At 57.9% G+C, this 15,298-nt stretch overlaps 3 protein-coding genes across 6 annotated transcripts in view; all 3 read left to right on the top strand.

Moving 5' to 3' along the window:
• COL7A1 (collagen type VII alpha 1 chain) overlaps positions 1–5,054 on the top strand; it is a 30,489-nt gene extending 25,435 nt beyond the window's left edge. Inside the window, exons 103-118 of the mRNA XM_069473611.1 lie at positions 458–529; positions 743–778; positions 1,101–1,181; positions 1,402–1,455; positions 1,529–1,582; positions 1,656–1,718; positions 2,097–2,159; positions 2,263–2,379; positions 2,561–2,638; positions 2,736–2,789; positions 2,962–3,010; positions 3,626–3,658; positions 3,798–3,884; positions 4,094–4,228; positions 4,316–4,513; positions 4,884–5,054. Of these exons, the coding sequence (XP_069329712.1) occupies positions 458–529; positions 743–778; positions 1,101–1,181; positions 1,402–1,455; positions 1,529–1,582; positions 1,656–1,718; positions 2,097–2,159; positions 2,263–2,379; positions 2,561–2,638; positions 2,736–2,789; positions 2,962–3,010; positions 3,626–3,658; positions 3,798–3,884; positions 4,094–4,228; positions 4,316–4,513; positions 4,884–4,900 (1,191 nt within the window). The 3' untranslated portion in view covers positions 4,901–5,054. The remainder of the gene's footprint in view (positions 1–457; positions 530–742; positions 779–1,100; positions 1,182–1,401; positions 1,456–1,528; positions 1,583–1,655; positions 1,719–2,096; positions 2,160–2,262; positions 2,380–2,560; positions 2,639–2,735; positions 2,790–2,961; positions 3,011–3,625; positions 3,659–3,797; positions 3,885–4,093; positions 4,229–4,315; positions 4,514–4,883) is intronic.
• A 1,116-nt stretch (positions 5,055–6,170) lies between these two features.
• UCN2 (urocortin 2) lies at positions 6,171–6,500 on the top strand. The gene has a single exon (XM_069473610.1). It carries the CDS (start codon positions 6,171–6,173, stop codon positions 6,498–6,500), a length of 330 nt encoding a protein of 109 aa, XP_069329711.1.
• A 1,557-nt stretch (positions 6,501–8,057) lies between these two features.
• The window catches only part of PFKFB4 (6-phosphofructo-2-kinase/fructose-2,6-biphosphatase 4), a 40,695-nt gene continuing 33,454 nt past the window's right edge, over positions 8,058–15,298 (top strand). For 3 of the 4 annotated variants that reach the window (XM_069475665.1, XM_069475666.1, XM_069475663.1), the window contains exon 1: positions 11,848–11,944. In XM_069475665.1, coding sequence (XP_069331766.1) covers positions 11,848–11,944 — 97 coding nt within the window. Of the gene's footprint in view, positions 8,122–11,847; positions 11,945–15,298 lie in introns of those variants that run through there. The other variant, XM_069475664.1, reaches the window with a different exon arrangement.

Genomic DNA, 15,298 nt, shown 5'->3' with positions numbered 1-15,298 from the left:
GAGGGTCTGTGAGGGCAAGAGGGGAGGACAGGAGGGGGCTTTCTGGGGGTCAGAGGGGAAGGGGAATCTGTAGGCTATAGGGACTCCACAGGGTGCTGAGAGGAAGGGGGCTCTAAGGAGGGCTCAGGGCCTTCGTGTGAGGTCAGGAGGAGAGCTCTGTGGACTGTGGCCCTGTGAGGGGCTCTGTAGGGGCAGGAAGAAGGCTCCTGGGTGTAAGGGCTGCTCCAGATGGGATCAAGGACCCAGAGATAAGAGGGAGGGCAAGAGTCTGGGGGTCTTGGGGTGAGAAATGAGCAGCTCCATGGACCACAGCCCCAGCTCCACCCTGATGTGGTACGGGCCAGATGGGATGGGGCCCTGGGGATGATCGGTGGGAGCAATACTGAGGAGTGGGTTCCAGTCATCTTCTAAGCCTGGGATGGTCCTGATTGTGTCCCTCTCCTGGTCACTCCCACAGGGCACCAAGGGAGAACCTGGTGACAAGGGCTCGGCTGGGTCGCTGGGAGCACGTGGACTCACGGGACCCAAGGCAAGCCTCTACTCAGGCACCAGTCCAGAGCCACACATGACACACACCTGTTCCTGGGTGTCAAGCGTTGGAGGGTTTCTGGCTCCCTTGCTGTTGGCCACATGTGTGCAGCCTGGGCCTTGGCCGCTGAGTAACCGAGTGGCTGCACGTACAGCAAATAGGCCAGCAGGGGGACAGTCACACTGATGGGCTCCCCCAATCTGTTTCCCACAGGGAGAGCCTGGTGCAGCAGGGATCCCTGGTGACCCGGTAAGGTGCCCCTGCTCTTACAGGGAGCCCCTGTCTCCATAGGGCCATATCACTATGGGGGTCCTGCCCATGTGGTAGTCTTTGGCCTTAGAGTGACCCAGTGCTCATGGTGTCCTCACATCGCCCAGGGGCCCCCACCTCCACAGTAATCCCCTATGATGGTATCCCCTGCCCATGGTGACCCTGTCCCTATGGCAAACCCCAGTGGCTCTGGCCTCTCGAGGTGACTCTCACCCCATGGTGTTTCCTGCCTACTATCCAGGGTGATTCTCTTTGATTCCCACTGACCCCCTGACCTCACCTTGACCCCTCTCCTCCCTAGGGATCCCCAGGAAGGGACGGAGCCCCTGGTGTCCGAGGAGACAAAGGAGATGTTGGCTTCATGGGTCCCCGGGGCCTCAAGGTAGGAAGGAGATGTTTTTTTTTTCTCCTGGTGAGGAAGGCTTGATGTTTGAGGGTGAGGGATCTGGGTCAGATGTTGGGGTATCCAGGGCTGAATGTGTGCTGTTAGGGCAGGGGTTGAGTGTCTGAAGCCAGTTTGGTTTGGAGAGCTGGTTTTGGGGTAAAGGGGTCATAAGGTGAGGTGTCCAGAAGTGGCTTTTTCACCTGCTTTTCTCCCTCAGGGTGAACGGGGGGTAAAGGGAGCCTGTGGCCTCGACGGAGAGAAGGGAGACAAGGTACAGAGGGGCTGGGGGCTGGGGGATACAGGGCCTGGGGCCTAAGGCTGACCCCTCCACCTGACGCCTGCAGGGAGAAGCTGGTCCCCCCGGCCGCCCCGGGCTAGCAGGACGCAAAGGAGAGTTGGTGAGTGTGGGGCACGCTCAGAATGAGGAGGGGCCGAGCGGCCAGGGCCGAGCTCATGTCTTCTTTTCTCCAGGGGGAGCCTGGTGTGCCAGGCCAGTCGGGAGCTCCGGGCAAGGAGGGTCTGATCGGTCCCAAGGTACAGGGTCTCTCATTGGTGAACATGGTGGGGGGTCAGCATGGGGCACGGAAAATCATGTAGGGTCATGGGGGTTTAGGGTCCAGGAAGGTCATGGCGGGTTGGGGCATTAGGGGTGAAGGGGGCTGGTCTTGAGGTTTCAAGGAGGGCTGGGGTCGCAGTGGAGGGTTGAGATGAAAGGATGGGAGGCAAGTAGGGGTAGTGTGCGTCAGGATAGGGGGCTCCAGTGGGGTTGGGGTCACTGGGATCACAGCACAGGTGTGGTAAGGGCACAGGTGCTTGGGTCATGGAAGCTTGTAGGCCTTGGGCCGGGGGCTCACAGGTGTTAAGGAGCTGAGGGAGGGCAGGGCAGGTCTCTCATGCTTCTTCTGTTCCCAGGGTGACCGAGGCTTTGATGGGCAGCCAGGACCCAAGGGTGACCAGGGCGAGAAAGGGGAGCGGGTGAGTTGAGGCCAGGGCCATGGTGAATTGTGGGAATGTGTTCTTTGGGAGTGAGTCCATCTCTGGGGGCTCTGGTCACTGACCCTGTCCTATCTCTCCCCAGGGGTCTCCAGGAATGGGGGGCTTCCCAGGTCCCAGGGGCAATGATGGCTCTAGTGGTCCCCCTGGGCCCCCTGGCAGTGTTGGTCCCAAAGGCCCTGAAGGACTTCAGGGCCAGAAGGTAAGGGACCTCAACTCTGACTCCTGGGCCTTGAACCTTCCTACCCAACCCTCTGCCCTTCCAACCTCTAAACCCACCCTCCAACCTCCCTGCCCAGCCTCTGAAGCAATGATCCCCAACTTGCCTGACTTCTGGCCCCCACTGCCTCTGACCTTGCTCACTCGGTCCTTGTGTCTGGCAGGGCGAACGAGGTCCCCCTGGAGAGAGTGTGGTGGGGGCCCCTGGAGCTCCTGGGGTCCCAGGTGAGAGAGGGGAGCAGGTAAGTGGGGATTCCTGGGCTTAGGGTCAGAGATTGGGCTGACCTCTGGTGTCCCTGAGATCAGAGGTCACAGCCTGGTCCCATCTGTTGCACATAGGGGCGGCCAGGGCCCGCCGGTCCGCGTGGCGAGAAGGGAGAAGCTGCACTGACAGTGAGTGTGGGCCTTGGGAGGGCTGAGACCCTGCCTCCCACTCCCAGCACCCTGACCCCCTGGCCTGGGCCCCTGGCTCCATGCTGTCCCTCAGTGGTCCCTGCATTATGTGCCTTGTGTCCTACTTGTGATCCATGGGTTCTTCATGGTCCCTGTGGTCTTGTGCTCCCAGGAGGATGACATTCGGGGCTTTGTGCGTCAGGAGATGAGTCAGCATTGTGGTGAGTGGGGCCAGCTGGAGTCTCCCGGGTCCCATCCCTTCTCCACCCCAGCAGACCCAGACAGGGCCAGGCAGTCCCCAGAACTTACAAGGGGCAAGTGGCCGAGAAAATGGGTGGGGATGGATGGATATACAGAAGCACCCACATGAGGACGGCACTGCACCCAATGGAGGGTACACAGGCACACGTGGGTGCCGTGTTCCTGGGTGCCCAGCATGGCCACATGGCCGGGAGGCATGGGAGTAAGAGCAGGGCTGGTCCCACTGGGACCGACATGGACCCAAGTGGGGCTGTGATGACCCTGAGGGGCATCAGAGGGTGAAGCTCTGTCTCTCCCCACCTCTCTCTGTCTGCACCTGCCTTCCCTCTCCCCACGGCCGCCTGTTTCTGACTCTGCCTCTGTCTCTTGCCCTCTGTCGGCCTGTTCCCAACTTCTCTCTGGTTCTCTGTTTCTTCTCTGCCTTTCTTCCTCTCTTTCTCTCTACCTCCCACCCTCTCTCTTCTCTCTCCTGCTGTCTGTGTATATCTCTACCCCCTGTGTGTGTGTCCCTGTCTCTCCATCTTTCCGTCTTTCTCTGTCTCTTGCTCTGTCATTGTCCCTCTCTGCCCCTCCAGCTTGCCAGGGCCAGTTTATCGCATCTGGATCACGTGAGTCATCATCTGCTCGCAGAACTTTCTTCACCCTAGGCCCTGCCCTGCCTATCACCTGGGCCCTCTTGGGGGGGTTTGGCTGGTGTGGCTGCCCACGGTGACCCCAGAGCCCTGTGCCCCCTGCTCTTGGCTCCAGGACCCCTCCCTAGTTATGCTGCAGACACTGCTGGCCCCCAGCTCCACCCTGTACCTGTGCTCCGGGTCTCTCATGCGGAGGAGGAAGGTGAGGACAGCTGGACCCATGGGACATGTATGGGTGGGGCCTGGACATGCACATGGGTGCTCATACATGCAGGGCACATGCCATGCACATAGGGTCTGCATGCAGGGCACATGTATGAGCACTCTTGTGCACACACGGGAGATCAGTGCTGGCCACCCCACCCTGGAGCCAGTGGCTGTGGCTCACAGCACACCCCACCCTGCCTGCAGACCAGGTGCCCCCTGAGGACGACGAGTTCTCTGAGTACTCTGAGTATTCTGTGGAGGAATACGAGGACCTTGAGGCTCCTTGGGACGGCATTGGTGAGAATGAGGGCTGGGCCCACAGGGACCCACATAGGAGCGGCCCAGCTGATCCTTGCTGACCTCTCCCTGACCCACTGTCCATCTCTGATCCCACCACCCTGCTGACCTGACCCCCATTGGCCCCAGACCCCTGCTCCTTGCCACTGGATGAGGGCTCCTGTACTGCTTACACCCTGCGCTGGTACCATCGGGCTGTGCCGGGTGGCACAGAGGCCTGTCACCCCTTTGTCTATGGCGGCTGTGGAGGGAATGCCAACCGCTTTGGGACCCGTGAGGCCTGTGAGCGCCGCTGCCGGCCCCGGGTGACCCAGAGCCAGGGAACAGGTATGGGCTACCCCCACCCCAAGAGGGTACTGGGCACTGAGCCAGCCCAGAGCTGGTCCTGGGGGAGGAGTCCTTGGGTCAAGGTTCCAGGTCAGGGTCCTGGGAGAGAAACTCCCTCAGACTAGGGGACTGGGGACCCCAGACCAAAGAACTGAATCCAGAGCCCTGGCTGTAGAGCCCCCAGTATGGTCCCCCTCATGTTCCCTCCTTTAAAGACCGAAGCATGTGTCCCCTCTCTGAGGCCAGAGCCCCCGCCCTGCTGTGGCCTCAGCTCTCTCCCCATGGATGCCTTTGCCTGTGTCTCTCTGTGGCCACAGGCTGGGTAAGAAGGTCACATGGCTGAAGACAGTTTCCAACCTGCATCCCGCAGGTGCTGCCCGGAGCTGAGACCCGGGTGATGAGCTGAAGTTCAGCGTCCCCTGGAGGAGTCGGGGTCTCAGCAGGCCCCTGCTGTCCCTCCCCTTGGTGCTAGAGGGCTGTGTGCACATGAGCGTGCATGTGCGTGTCCGTTATTTCAGTGACTTGGTCCCATGGGCCTCGCCTTCCCCCCTGTGGACAAACCCCCATTGTGGCTCCTGCCTCCCTGGCAGATGACTCACTGTGGGGGGTGGCTGTGGGCAGTGAGCGGATGTGACTGGCATCTGACCTGCCCTTTGACCCAAGCCTGTGATGACATGGTGCTGATTCTGGGGGGCATTAAAGCTGCTGTTTTAAAAGGCTCCTGTTGTGACTGTTTGGGGAGCTGGGGGTGTCAGGGAGGCAGGTTTTCCCTGGGTGGTCAGTACTATTCTGCATGGGTACAAAGTCCCTCTGCTCAGCCCTGGTCACTGTCTTGTGATCCTCTGTCCCCAACTTGTTCCCAGAAAGGAGCAGATAGGGTGGGGGCTGAGGATGTGTTCTCACTGCCCCCCAGGAGGGGATGAGTCATAAGTTGGGGGCTACCTCATGCCGGGAAACATGCCATGCTTCCCACCACAGGGGGCTGAGGGAGATAAATGGGCCCTGCAGTGGGGCAGAGGGTCAGACGACAGGACAGCACTGCCTGGCCCAGCCCCAGGCATCCACGGCGGCCCGACTAACCCCAAGAAAGCTGGTAGCGGTAGGACTGGGTTGGCTGGGATGGGAAGGGTCTTGGTGGTTGAGGGGACCTGGGATCTGGGTTAGTGGAAGGCTCTGGGCCTGGAGGGCTCTGGGACCTCTGGCTGCTCCCCTGCCTCAACGACCCCACTCCTGCTCTTCTCTTTCCTGGGTCAGCTGCAGCTCCTGCTCAAAACCCCCACCTCTCCTTTTGAGCCTCTGTTTTCTCTGTCTCTGGGATGGTTTCTAGCTCTTTCTGTCTTTTTCTTCCAGTCTCCCTCTATTTTGTTCCACCTCCGTCTCATTCATCTCCCTCCTCTCTCTCCCTCCCTCTCCTCCTCTTTCTTTCTCTCTGTCTTTTTCTCTAGCCCCCTTTCTCTGGCTGTCTTGATCTTCTCTGTCTCACTCTGGCTCTTCTCTTATCTCTTCGTTTCTGTTTCTGTCTCTCTCCTGTCCTGGCCTCGCTAATCTCTCGGTCTCTTACTCTCAGTCTCAGTCTCCCTCTCTGTCTCTGTCTGTGAGCCCCAGTTGACCAGAGCCCCTGCCCTGAGCCTGTTTCTCCTCGCAGCCTGACCACACGATGACCAGGTGGGCTCTGCTGGTGCTGATGGTCCTGATGTTGGGCAGGGTCCTGGTTGTCCCAGCGACCCCTGTCCCAGCCTTCCAGCTCCTCCCTCAGAACTATCCCCAGACCACTCCTTGGCCTGTGGCCTCAGAGAGCCCCTCAGCTACCACCTCAGCTACCCGGGGCCAACCCAGCCTTGGTCCCCGCCCTGGCCCGCGCATCACCCTCTCACTGGATGTCCCCATCGGCTTCCTGCAGATTCTACTGGAGCAAGCCCGGGCCAGTGTGGCCAGGGAGCGGGCTGCCACCAACGCCCGCATCCTGGCCCATGTTGGCCGCCGCTAAGCCCGAGGGAGGGGGCCACAGTGATGGGGCCACTGTATGGAAAGACCTGGAGGACAGCAGCAGAGCTGGATGGTATTACATCTGGGCAGCGTGCATCTGGACACTGCCACATGGGCCTGCTGCCGTGTGGTGTCATATCACATCTGAGTGTCCTACAAAGTCACAGCGTGTCTGGACAGGCTGGACATTGCTATGTCAGGTCACTGCCACAGGGAGTCTTGCCACACCTGTGTGCCTCACAGACTTACAATATGTCTGGACAGCTTGGACACTACCAGATGAGGTCACTACCATTCGGAGTCTTGCTACGTCTGGGTGCCCCACAGTCACGGAGCAGCTGGACGCCACCACACGTGGCCGCCACCACACGTGGTCGTCATCATGTTACTTTCAGGAGCCTCAACAAAGCCCAACACTGCGTCCGAGACCAGTCCCACAGGTCTGCCCCCGCAGTGGCCACCACACAGGGAAGTGTTGGCTAAGGGTCACGTGCATGATCTGTGCTCCATGAGGCAGCACCTGCCCCAGATAGATGGGGCTGTCAGGGGCATCTCCAGGCACAAATGGCCACACATGGGAAGTCTGTGACCACGGCAGCCTTACCCTGTGGGTGTATGCACGCATGTGTGGCTGAGTGTGCCTCTTACACGTCTCTGAGAGCTGTGAGTGTGTGTGAGCAAGGTGCGGGTGTGGGGGGGGCTGGGAGGAGTGGGTGCTTGTGCCCCCAACCTGCACAAAGCGTGCACAACTCACAGCCAGGCACTGTTCTACCTGCACCCCTGCACACCCAGCCTCAGCGCCTGGACACACATGGCTCAGGGGCTCCAGCCCAACTCTGCCCCTTCCTCACCAAAGTGTCCTGAGCAAAGGGGTTCACCTTTCTGAGCCTCAGTTTCCTCATCTGTAAAGCAGAGCGATGCCACCAAGCTTCTTGAGAACATTGTGTACATGGTGTGCATGAAGCTCTGGCGTGCATGAAGCTCTGGCGTGCAGGAGGTGCTCAATAAATGTAAAGTGACTGAAGTATAGGATGGATGGGAATCACACTGTCACGTGCACCCAGGCAGTGACACATGAGGGCGGAGTCACACCTGGCTTCTCTGCCCTTGCACACATCCCTACCCCCTTAACCGACCTGGTCCCTTGGTTTGGAAGGACTAGGTTTTTCCTTATTTCCCACTCCACCTCCATCGCCGGGCCGGAGGCGGGACTGACTTTCTGGGCTGCGTGGATGGGCTTGCCTGCAGGTGGGGCAGGCACTCTGGGCTGTGTAGACGACTCTAGCTGGAGATAAGGGCAGACAGTAGGTAGTATGGGCAACTCTATCTGGAAAGAGAGGCAATGCAGGAGGGAGTGTGGCTGCCTGCCTGGGGTGGGGGCACGGACGTTGACCTCACAACTGTGAGCAGCCCTGGGGGAGGCGGGCCCAGGGAGCTGGAGAGGCGGGGCTGCAGGGCAAGCGCTGTTCTGTGGTCGAGCTGCAGGGTAGGCGGGCGGGCGGGGTTACCCCACTCTGGAGCTGCAGGGGGTGGTGGCCCTGGCCAGTTTGGTTGCAGGATGGACAGAGACATGTTAGGAGGCAGCTCCCTGACGGACCCGGGGCCAGGGAGCAGCAGGCAGGGTAGGCACGGGGCGGGCAGCGTGGGGAGGGTGGGAGGGGGTTAGGAAAAGACCCGGGCTTAGTAAGGGGGGTGCTGGAGGGGTGTGAGAGTGTTGGGGTTCTTTCCTCCCATGGGGTGCTCTGAGGGGTATCTGTCTGTCAATGGCCTGGAGGAAGGGGAGCATTGTCGCCTTGCAGGGGAGAGGGGGCTGGGCCAAAGAGGAACTATAAATAGTGTCTTCCTCCAGCCCAGGGGAGGGAAGGCAAGCTGGAGCTGCCCTGGGCGAGGCGCTCCTGCTCTGCCCTGCTCTTTGCTGGCTTCCAAGGGGTCATGTTCCTCCAGGTCTCTCCTCAGGGGTCATACAAGTTTGGGGAGGTCCAGAGGCTTATTTGGGAGGTTTTTCATATGATTTGGCTTCAGTCCTTAAACCAGCATTTCTAGGGTGCCTTCTGTGTGTCCTGAGCCAGTCCTCAGCTTCTCTAAACACCTACTGTGTACTCTGTCCTGGTCATGAACCTCTTTGAGTCCTTTCTGTGTGCCCTGGCTGGTCCTGAATCACTAAACACTTACTGTGTACTCTGTGCCAGGCTGGAATAAGGAAGTGGAGATCAGGGTTCCCAGGCTGCTTGGTCACATGGCTCTATACCCCCAAGTTGGAACCTCACACTACCTATGAGCTCTATGCCCAGGGAGATGGTGGGGACAATCCTTTGCTGCAAATGGCCAGAGGAAGCTGGAATTCCTGGGAATTCCTGAACCTCCCAGTGACAGCAGGGGTGGAGGTGGGGGGATTAAAGGGGAAGGGAGACAGCAGAGGGCAGCAGGCCCCACTACAGCCTGCCTGTCGGGCTTCTGTGTGTGCATCTGTGTGTATGCATGTGCAGCCAGGTTGGTGTTCTGCGCGCTTCGGTGTGTGGGTCTGCATGGCATGCATTGATGTCCCTGGGTTTTTATGCTGCAAAGAGTGGTTTGGCAGTCTGCCAGGACTGGCCAGCAGATGCAGGGACTGGGAAGAGTTTGAGCATTGAGAACCGAGGATTGAGAACTTTGGCCACCCCAGGCTTCTAGCCTGGGACACTGGGAGGAGGTCCAGTGGTCAGTGCAGGAGGTGCAATGGGAGCAAACCAGGGTCAGGCCAGCCAGGTTCCTGGTGGGGAGAGACTGAGCAGGACATGTTCACACGAGTGCACACTGACATCCCAGTGCACCTCCCACGCCTGGGACAGGATAGCGGGCTCACTTTGGGATGCCCGGAGGAGGGAAAAGCCATGAGGGCCAGTTGCTGTGCTGGGCACCGACTGATGCTGAGGGAGCAGAAAGGCAGGAGAGCATTTCGATGGAGGGAACAAGCAAGAGCCAGGTGTGGAGGTGGGGAGTGTGGTGACCGTGCAAGGTGTGGAAGGTGAGGTTTTGAAGGGCTGGCGTTGAGCTGAGTCCATGTTACACTGAGGGCTGGCTCTCTGATCCTGGGCCCTTTCCCCTTCCTGACCCTCTGTTTCCTACCTGAGAAATGGGGCTGTGGGAGGGGAGATAGAGAATATTCTCAGAACAGATGTAGACTCTGGCCTCGGGGAGCAAACCTAGGTTTCTCCTGATGTTGACCTGTGGCCTCCCCGCTGGATATAGGGACTTGGGAGGGTATGACTGGGTCAGACATTTTGGGGAAGAGTGGGAGGTACAGAGCTGCTGCATTTCGTGGAACCTGCCTCATACTGTCTGAGTGTGGGGGTGGCTTCCCACAGACAGTCCTGGCCTCCTGCCCTTGTCCTGACTGGCCCCTACCCCCAGGCCTTGATTAACAACCCAGGAGGGCTGGGGAAGAGGATGGTCAGGCCTGAGGAATACTGGGTAGATGTTAGGGGAGGGAGCCTTTCCAACGAGTGCTGCCAGTTGGACAGGGTGTGGGCGTGTGGTGATGAGGTCTCTGGGGTCAGGGTGGCTCCAAGATGGCCTTGGCAGTGGCCAGGAGACAGACAGGAGGGCTGGCTGTGTCAGGATCAGAATGAGTGGCTTTGGAGAAGTAGGGAACAGGTCACAAGGGGCACCCTGCTCATCAGGAGCCGCCCATGGGTGTGCTCAGGGCCACTGGGAGTGGGGCGGAGGAAGGCGGGGTGGACACTGGGGAGGGAGGATGAGGAAGGAGGAAGTAGCTGACCTTGCCTGGTGCAGGGCATTCACAGGGTAGGCACCTAGAGCTGGTTTTGGGGAAGGTCCAGGTGGGCTCTCAGCATGTGAACCTTCTGAATCTTCATTTCCTGTGAAGTGGGCAAGACACAGAGTCATCGTAAGGGTCCTTGCCAGGCTCTGAAGCACTGGGTTGTGACTTGGAGGATGGACCCAGGGCAGGGGTGTGGCAGGTAGGGCATGGGAAGGGCCCTACACTTATGATGTATGAGATCAGCCTTATTCTCTGTGGCCCTAGCACCTGGCTCCTGGCTGGGCACACATTGGGCAGAGAGAACTTGAAGATGCAGGGACCCTCCAGGGGTGTTGTGGAGGACATCGATAGAGGGCAGTGTGACCCAAGTTCAAGCAGTGTTGGTGGGGACTGGGGCAGAAAGTGTAGAAAGCTTAAATAGGCAAGGCTGGAGGACCAAGGAGGCAGGAGCCTGCAGGGTCATGTGGAGGCCAAACAAGAGCGAGCCTGGGGTTCCTGAACTTCTGGATCTCTCCCCTGTCCCTTGTCCCCAGTGCATTTTCAAAGACAAGAGTGAGATAAATAAATGACAACACTAATGTGTTTTAAAACAGATTTCTGAGATTGACACATTTAATCTATATCATAATCTTGTAAGACTGATGTATGCACATCCCATTTTCCTGATGAAGAGACAGAGACTTATTTTTTTTAATGTGTATATTCATGATTAAAAATTTAATTGGTAAAAATGAAATTCTGGAAAGAGAATTAAGATACTGCCAGGGCTTAGAGAGTCCCCAAAGTACTTGGTTACCAAGTTCCAGCATTTGCTACAGGTGGGCCAGGGGTTAGCCTGAGCTTCCCAGCAGCCAAGGCAAAGAGAGAAACATGATCGATTCTAAGATCTGTCCTGAGTCCCTGTCCATGAGATGAGCTTTTCCTGTGTGGTTGAGCAGGTGGCTTCTGTAAACGTCCCAGGGCCCAGAGCAAACCGGGGCGGGGGCTGCCAGCGCAGAGCCAGCGGGGCGCAGCGAAGTTGACAGGGTGATAGGGACAGTAGGCTTGGTGGCCCCTGCTAAATCTGAACAGCCTGGCAGGGCGTGCCACGCAGCCCTGGTTACACTGCGAGCCCTCTGGGAGGCCCTGAGGTCACTCGTACCTCGGGGCGTAACCCACGCGTGTCGCGGAGGCGGGGCTGCAGAGCCCGGGGCGGGGCCCATAGGTGAAGCCTATGCAAATCAGCGCGGTCGGGCTGGGAAACGGGCGTTTGCGCATCGGAGGCGGGGCCTGCACAATCCGGGCCTTGGTATGGGGCGGGGCCTGCACAAGCCGGGAGCTGGGCATGCGCTTCTCGATCCTGGCATGAAGACCAACACCGGCTTGGTGTAAAACGGGTCTGTAGGACAGTTGGGCATGCGTGGTCGGAGGCCAGGCCCACCCCAGTTGGGGTGGAGCCTACTTATTCTGGGGCGGGGCCTGTGGGAAGATGGACAAGAGTGTCGCGGCATGAGCAGGGGCGGGGCCCAAGAGGCGGGACCTCGGGTGGCCCGAGGTGGCCCGGCTGCTGGGTTGGAAGCGGCGTAGTCCGACTCATCCCGGCCCCGGGATGGCGTCCCCACGGGAATTGACCCAGAACCCTCTGAAGAAGATTTGGATGCCATATAGCAATGGGCGGCCCGCTCTGCACGCGTGCCCGCGGGGTGGTGAGGCGGGGTCCGCGGGGAAGGGGGAGGGAGGTGCACCGGGATGGGTGGGTAGGGCGGCCTGGGCGGGTGTCTCTCATGGAGAGGGGGCCAGGGACAGGTGGTGAACCGGGGACAGGTGAAGCTGCCGTGACTGGTGGGGGGGTAATGGCAAGTAGGGGCTGAGACAGGTGAGGCGGCCGTGACAGTGGTGGGCCAGAGACAGGTGTGGCAGAGCAGGGGGCGGGGACATGTGTGTGGGGGCGTCTCGGCCTGGCGGAGGCTAGGTCTGGCCACCAACGCCTCCTGGAGGATGCCGGCCCCCTTTCTCCTCATTCCATCCCCACTGCCCCCAGCCAAGGGAGGACTCCGTGTTCACAGCTGGCCCTTCTCTCTCTCCTGGCCAGAGAGCATGGGCCAGGTGGTTGGACTGGAACTGAGCTGTGTGGCCCTTGGAGAATGACTTGGCCTCTCTGAGTCCAGAACTTTCAAAGGCGTAAGCATGGGCTAGTTCTCTAACTGGAGGAAGAGCGCCCCTTGGCTTTAAAACCGAATTTTGGTAGGAACTTCAGGGAAGTGCAGATATGCTTAGGAGAGAGACAATGAGACCACTGTGCCATGTGGGTCTGTGTTTGTGTCCACTGGCATGTAAACATCCATGTGGTGTCATGGGCAAGTGATAAAACTGCAGTGTGAAACATCTAGGAGATATACTGGAATTCCTGAAATTGCCAAGGGACTCACTCCAACTGGTGTCCGGGGTATTTAAAACGCTTCCTTGCATTTCTGCCTGTCCTTAAATGAGTCTGCAGCTTTTTTATTACTAGGAAAAAGAAAGGTTTTAGGAAAAACTGAAACATTGTTAATGAATTTGCAACTTGGCAAGAACCTCAGAGAACATCTAGTTCAACTCATGGTGAAATGGAGATCAGGAGATTGTGTGATGTGCTGGGGTCTCCCTGTACTCCTGACCTCTGCTTATGTGTGATAAGGGAGGGGAGAGTGCTCTGTACTTGTCATGCTTCAATGCCAACCTGAGGCCATGGCTTTGACCATGATATGAGTCCTGGGGGAAGGGTGTATGTTCATCTCTGACCACACTGTGGGTCCTGGTAGGGGTGGCTGTGTTTCTGAGCAGACTGAGTTCTGGTGGGTCATGGCTCTGACTATGATATAGGTCCCAGTGGGGTTATAGATGTTAACGAGCCCCACTCTGAGTCCACTCTGAGTCCTGAGGGGCTATGGCCACGGCCTGGCCAGCCCTCCTTTGAGACTCTCCTGGAGGTGTGGAGGCTGATGCCCCTCCTTCTTGTGCTTTAGCCATTTGGGTAAGGTCTGTGCGGTCCTAACTAGGTGGGTGGCTGCTGTTATTACATAGAGGGGAAGGAGTGACAACCTGGACTTTGGAGGCAGAACTCAAGCCACATCCTGGCTCAGCTGCATGACCCTAGGCCTTGGGTTCCTCACATGTGGGATGAGACAGTCACTATCCCTGCTCCATGAAGCGTCTGTAAGCCTTTAATGACACTATGCCTCTGCTATAAGGGGAGCAGGTAGTTTCCTCATCACCACCATGCTTTCTTTGCTTCTCACTACATCTGGGTCAGGGATTGAAGAATCAGCTCCCAGCCAGCCCCCTATTACAGGTGGGAGGGAGCCTTCCCAGGTCTCACAGCCGCTGAGGCAGGGCCTGTGTTTCTCCAGACTCTAAGTGTGGGATGAAAATGTGGCTCTGGGGCCAGGTGTGGTGGCTCAGTTTGTAGTCCCAGCACGTTGGATTGCTTGAGGCCAGGAGTTGGAGACTAGCCTGGGCAACATAGCAAGGTCCCATCTCTAAAAAAAATAAGAAAAATTAGCCAGGTGTGGTGGTGAGTGCCTGTTTACTCAGGAGGCTGAGGCAGGAGGGTCACTTGAGCCCAGGAGTTCCAGGCTGCAGTGAGCTATGATGACACCACTGCATTCTAGCCTGGGTGACAGAGCCAAACCTTGTTTCTAAATAAGTAAATAACCAACCAACAAACCTTGCGCCATTAGTGTCTCAGGGTGTTCTCAGGGTGTTGGGGCAGGCTGGGCTGTGGGTCCACACCTTCCTGGAGGAGGAGGTGCCACCCAGGGCCTAAAGATGAGACCCACAGGTTGTGTGGGGGTGGTCCCAGAGTTCACAGCAGAGAGTGGGTAAGCAATGAATGAACATGATGTTGTTGAAATGAAAGGGTTCCCCGCCCCAACCTCCAGTCTAGATCCACTTGCTTATCTCACAGCAACCTAATTATTGAGGCTAGGATTGCCAAGGAAAAAAGGAATTTTTAATACATCTTGCTGGGAGAAGCTGCCTCAAATCTGTCTCTCCAACTAAGGGATATCATGGGCTTTTAAAAGAGGGGTCACATGCCTTGGGGCAGGTTGCAGGTCCCTGTGTATCTCACAAGGGGCTACAAACCTTGGTGGCAGGTCGTGCTGGTGTGGATGATGGTGAATCTTGGTGTCAGGAAGTCTGCCCTGGGGGCTTCAGAATCTCAATTCCTTTGTTCTGTAGAAAATCCATTATTTCTGGATTTTCTGGGTTTGATGGCTCATGCCTACAATCCCTGCACTTTGGGGGCCCAGATGGGAGGATCACTTGAGGCCAGGAGTTCAAGTCCATAATTTCTGGGAAACAAAGGGTCAAGTAGTTAGTTAAGGGAGAGGGTTATAAAAAAACACATAGGGGTTCATGGAGCCAGTTACCATGGAACCCACCTGTGTGGCACTCCAGCTCCCAGTGCCTGCATTCATGCATCATTTTCCCCTTTGCACAGTGACTTGACTAGGTTGATGACTGCAGGGAGAGTAAGGACCTTAGGGGCAGGTGGGAATTGGTTTGAGCACAGAGCTTTGTGGGGAGGAGGAAGCAGTGCCCACTGCTGGTCTGTGCTGTGTACTGGCTTTTCTCTGGGATCTGGTCCCCAGCTCCTCAGGGCACGTGTGGCTGTCGGATTGAGGGGTATTTGTGCCTCCTCCACCCCCACTCTCCATTAGCAATTCTCCCTCTCCCCCCCTTGATAAAATTTAGAGCCACACCTAAGGGCCTGGACACTCTTACCCTCCCCATCATTGGCCCCTCAGCTCAGAACTGGAGGAGCTCTGTGGGCACGTGGGGCAGGGGATGAGGAGGGGACTCAGGGAGTTTGGCATAAAGCACAGTGTTTGATGGCTTTTCTCAGCTAAAAGGTGGCAAAATGGTAAGATTCTTCCTGAGTGAGGAGATGCCTGGTGCGTGCACAGGGCAGCAGAAGAGACTCCTTTCTACCCCTCCACACAGGGCTACTGTGCCGTGCTGCTTTACCTTACAGAGCTCTTCCTTCCCCAGCCTGACCCAAGGGGGTGGGAGCAGGT

Source organism: Eulemur rufifrons, chromosome 7 (genome assembly GCF_041146395.1).
Source record: "Eulemur rufifrons isolate Redbay chromosome 7, OSU_ERuf_1, whole genome shotgun sequence".
Taxonomy (NCBI): domain Eukaryota; kingdom Metazoa; phylum Chordata; class Mammalia; order Primates; family Lemuridae; genus Eulemur; species Eulemur rufifrons.
Note: the sequence above shows the minus strand (reverse complement) of the source record. Positions and strands in the feature narration are given on the sequence as shown.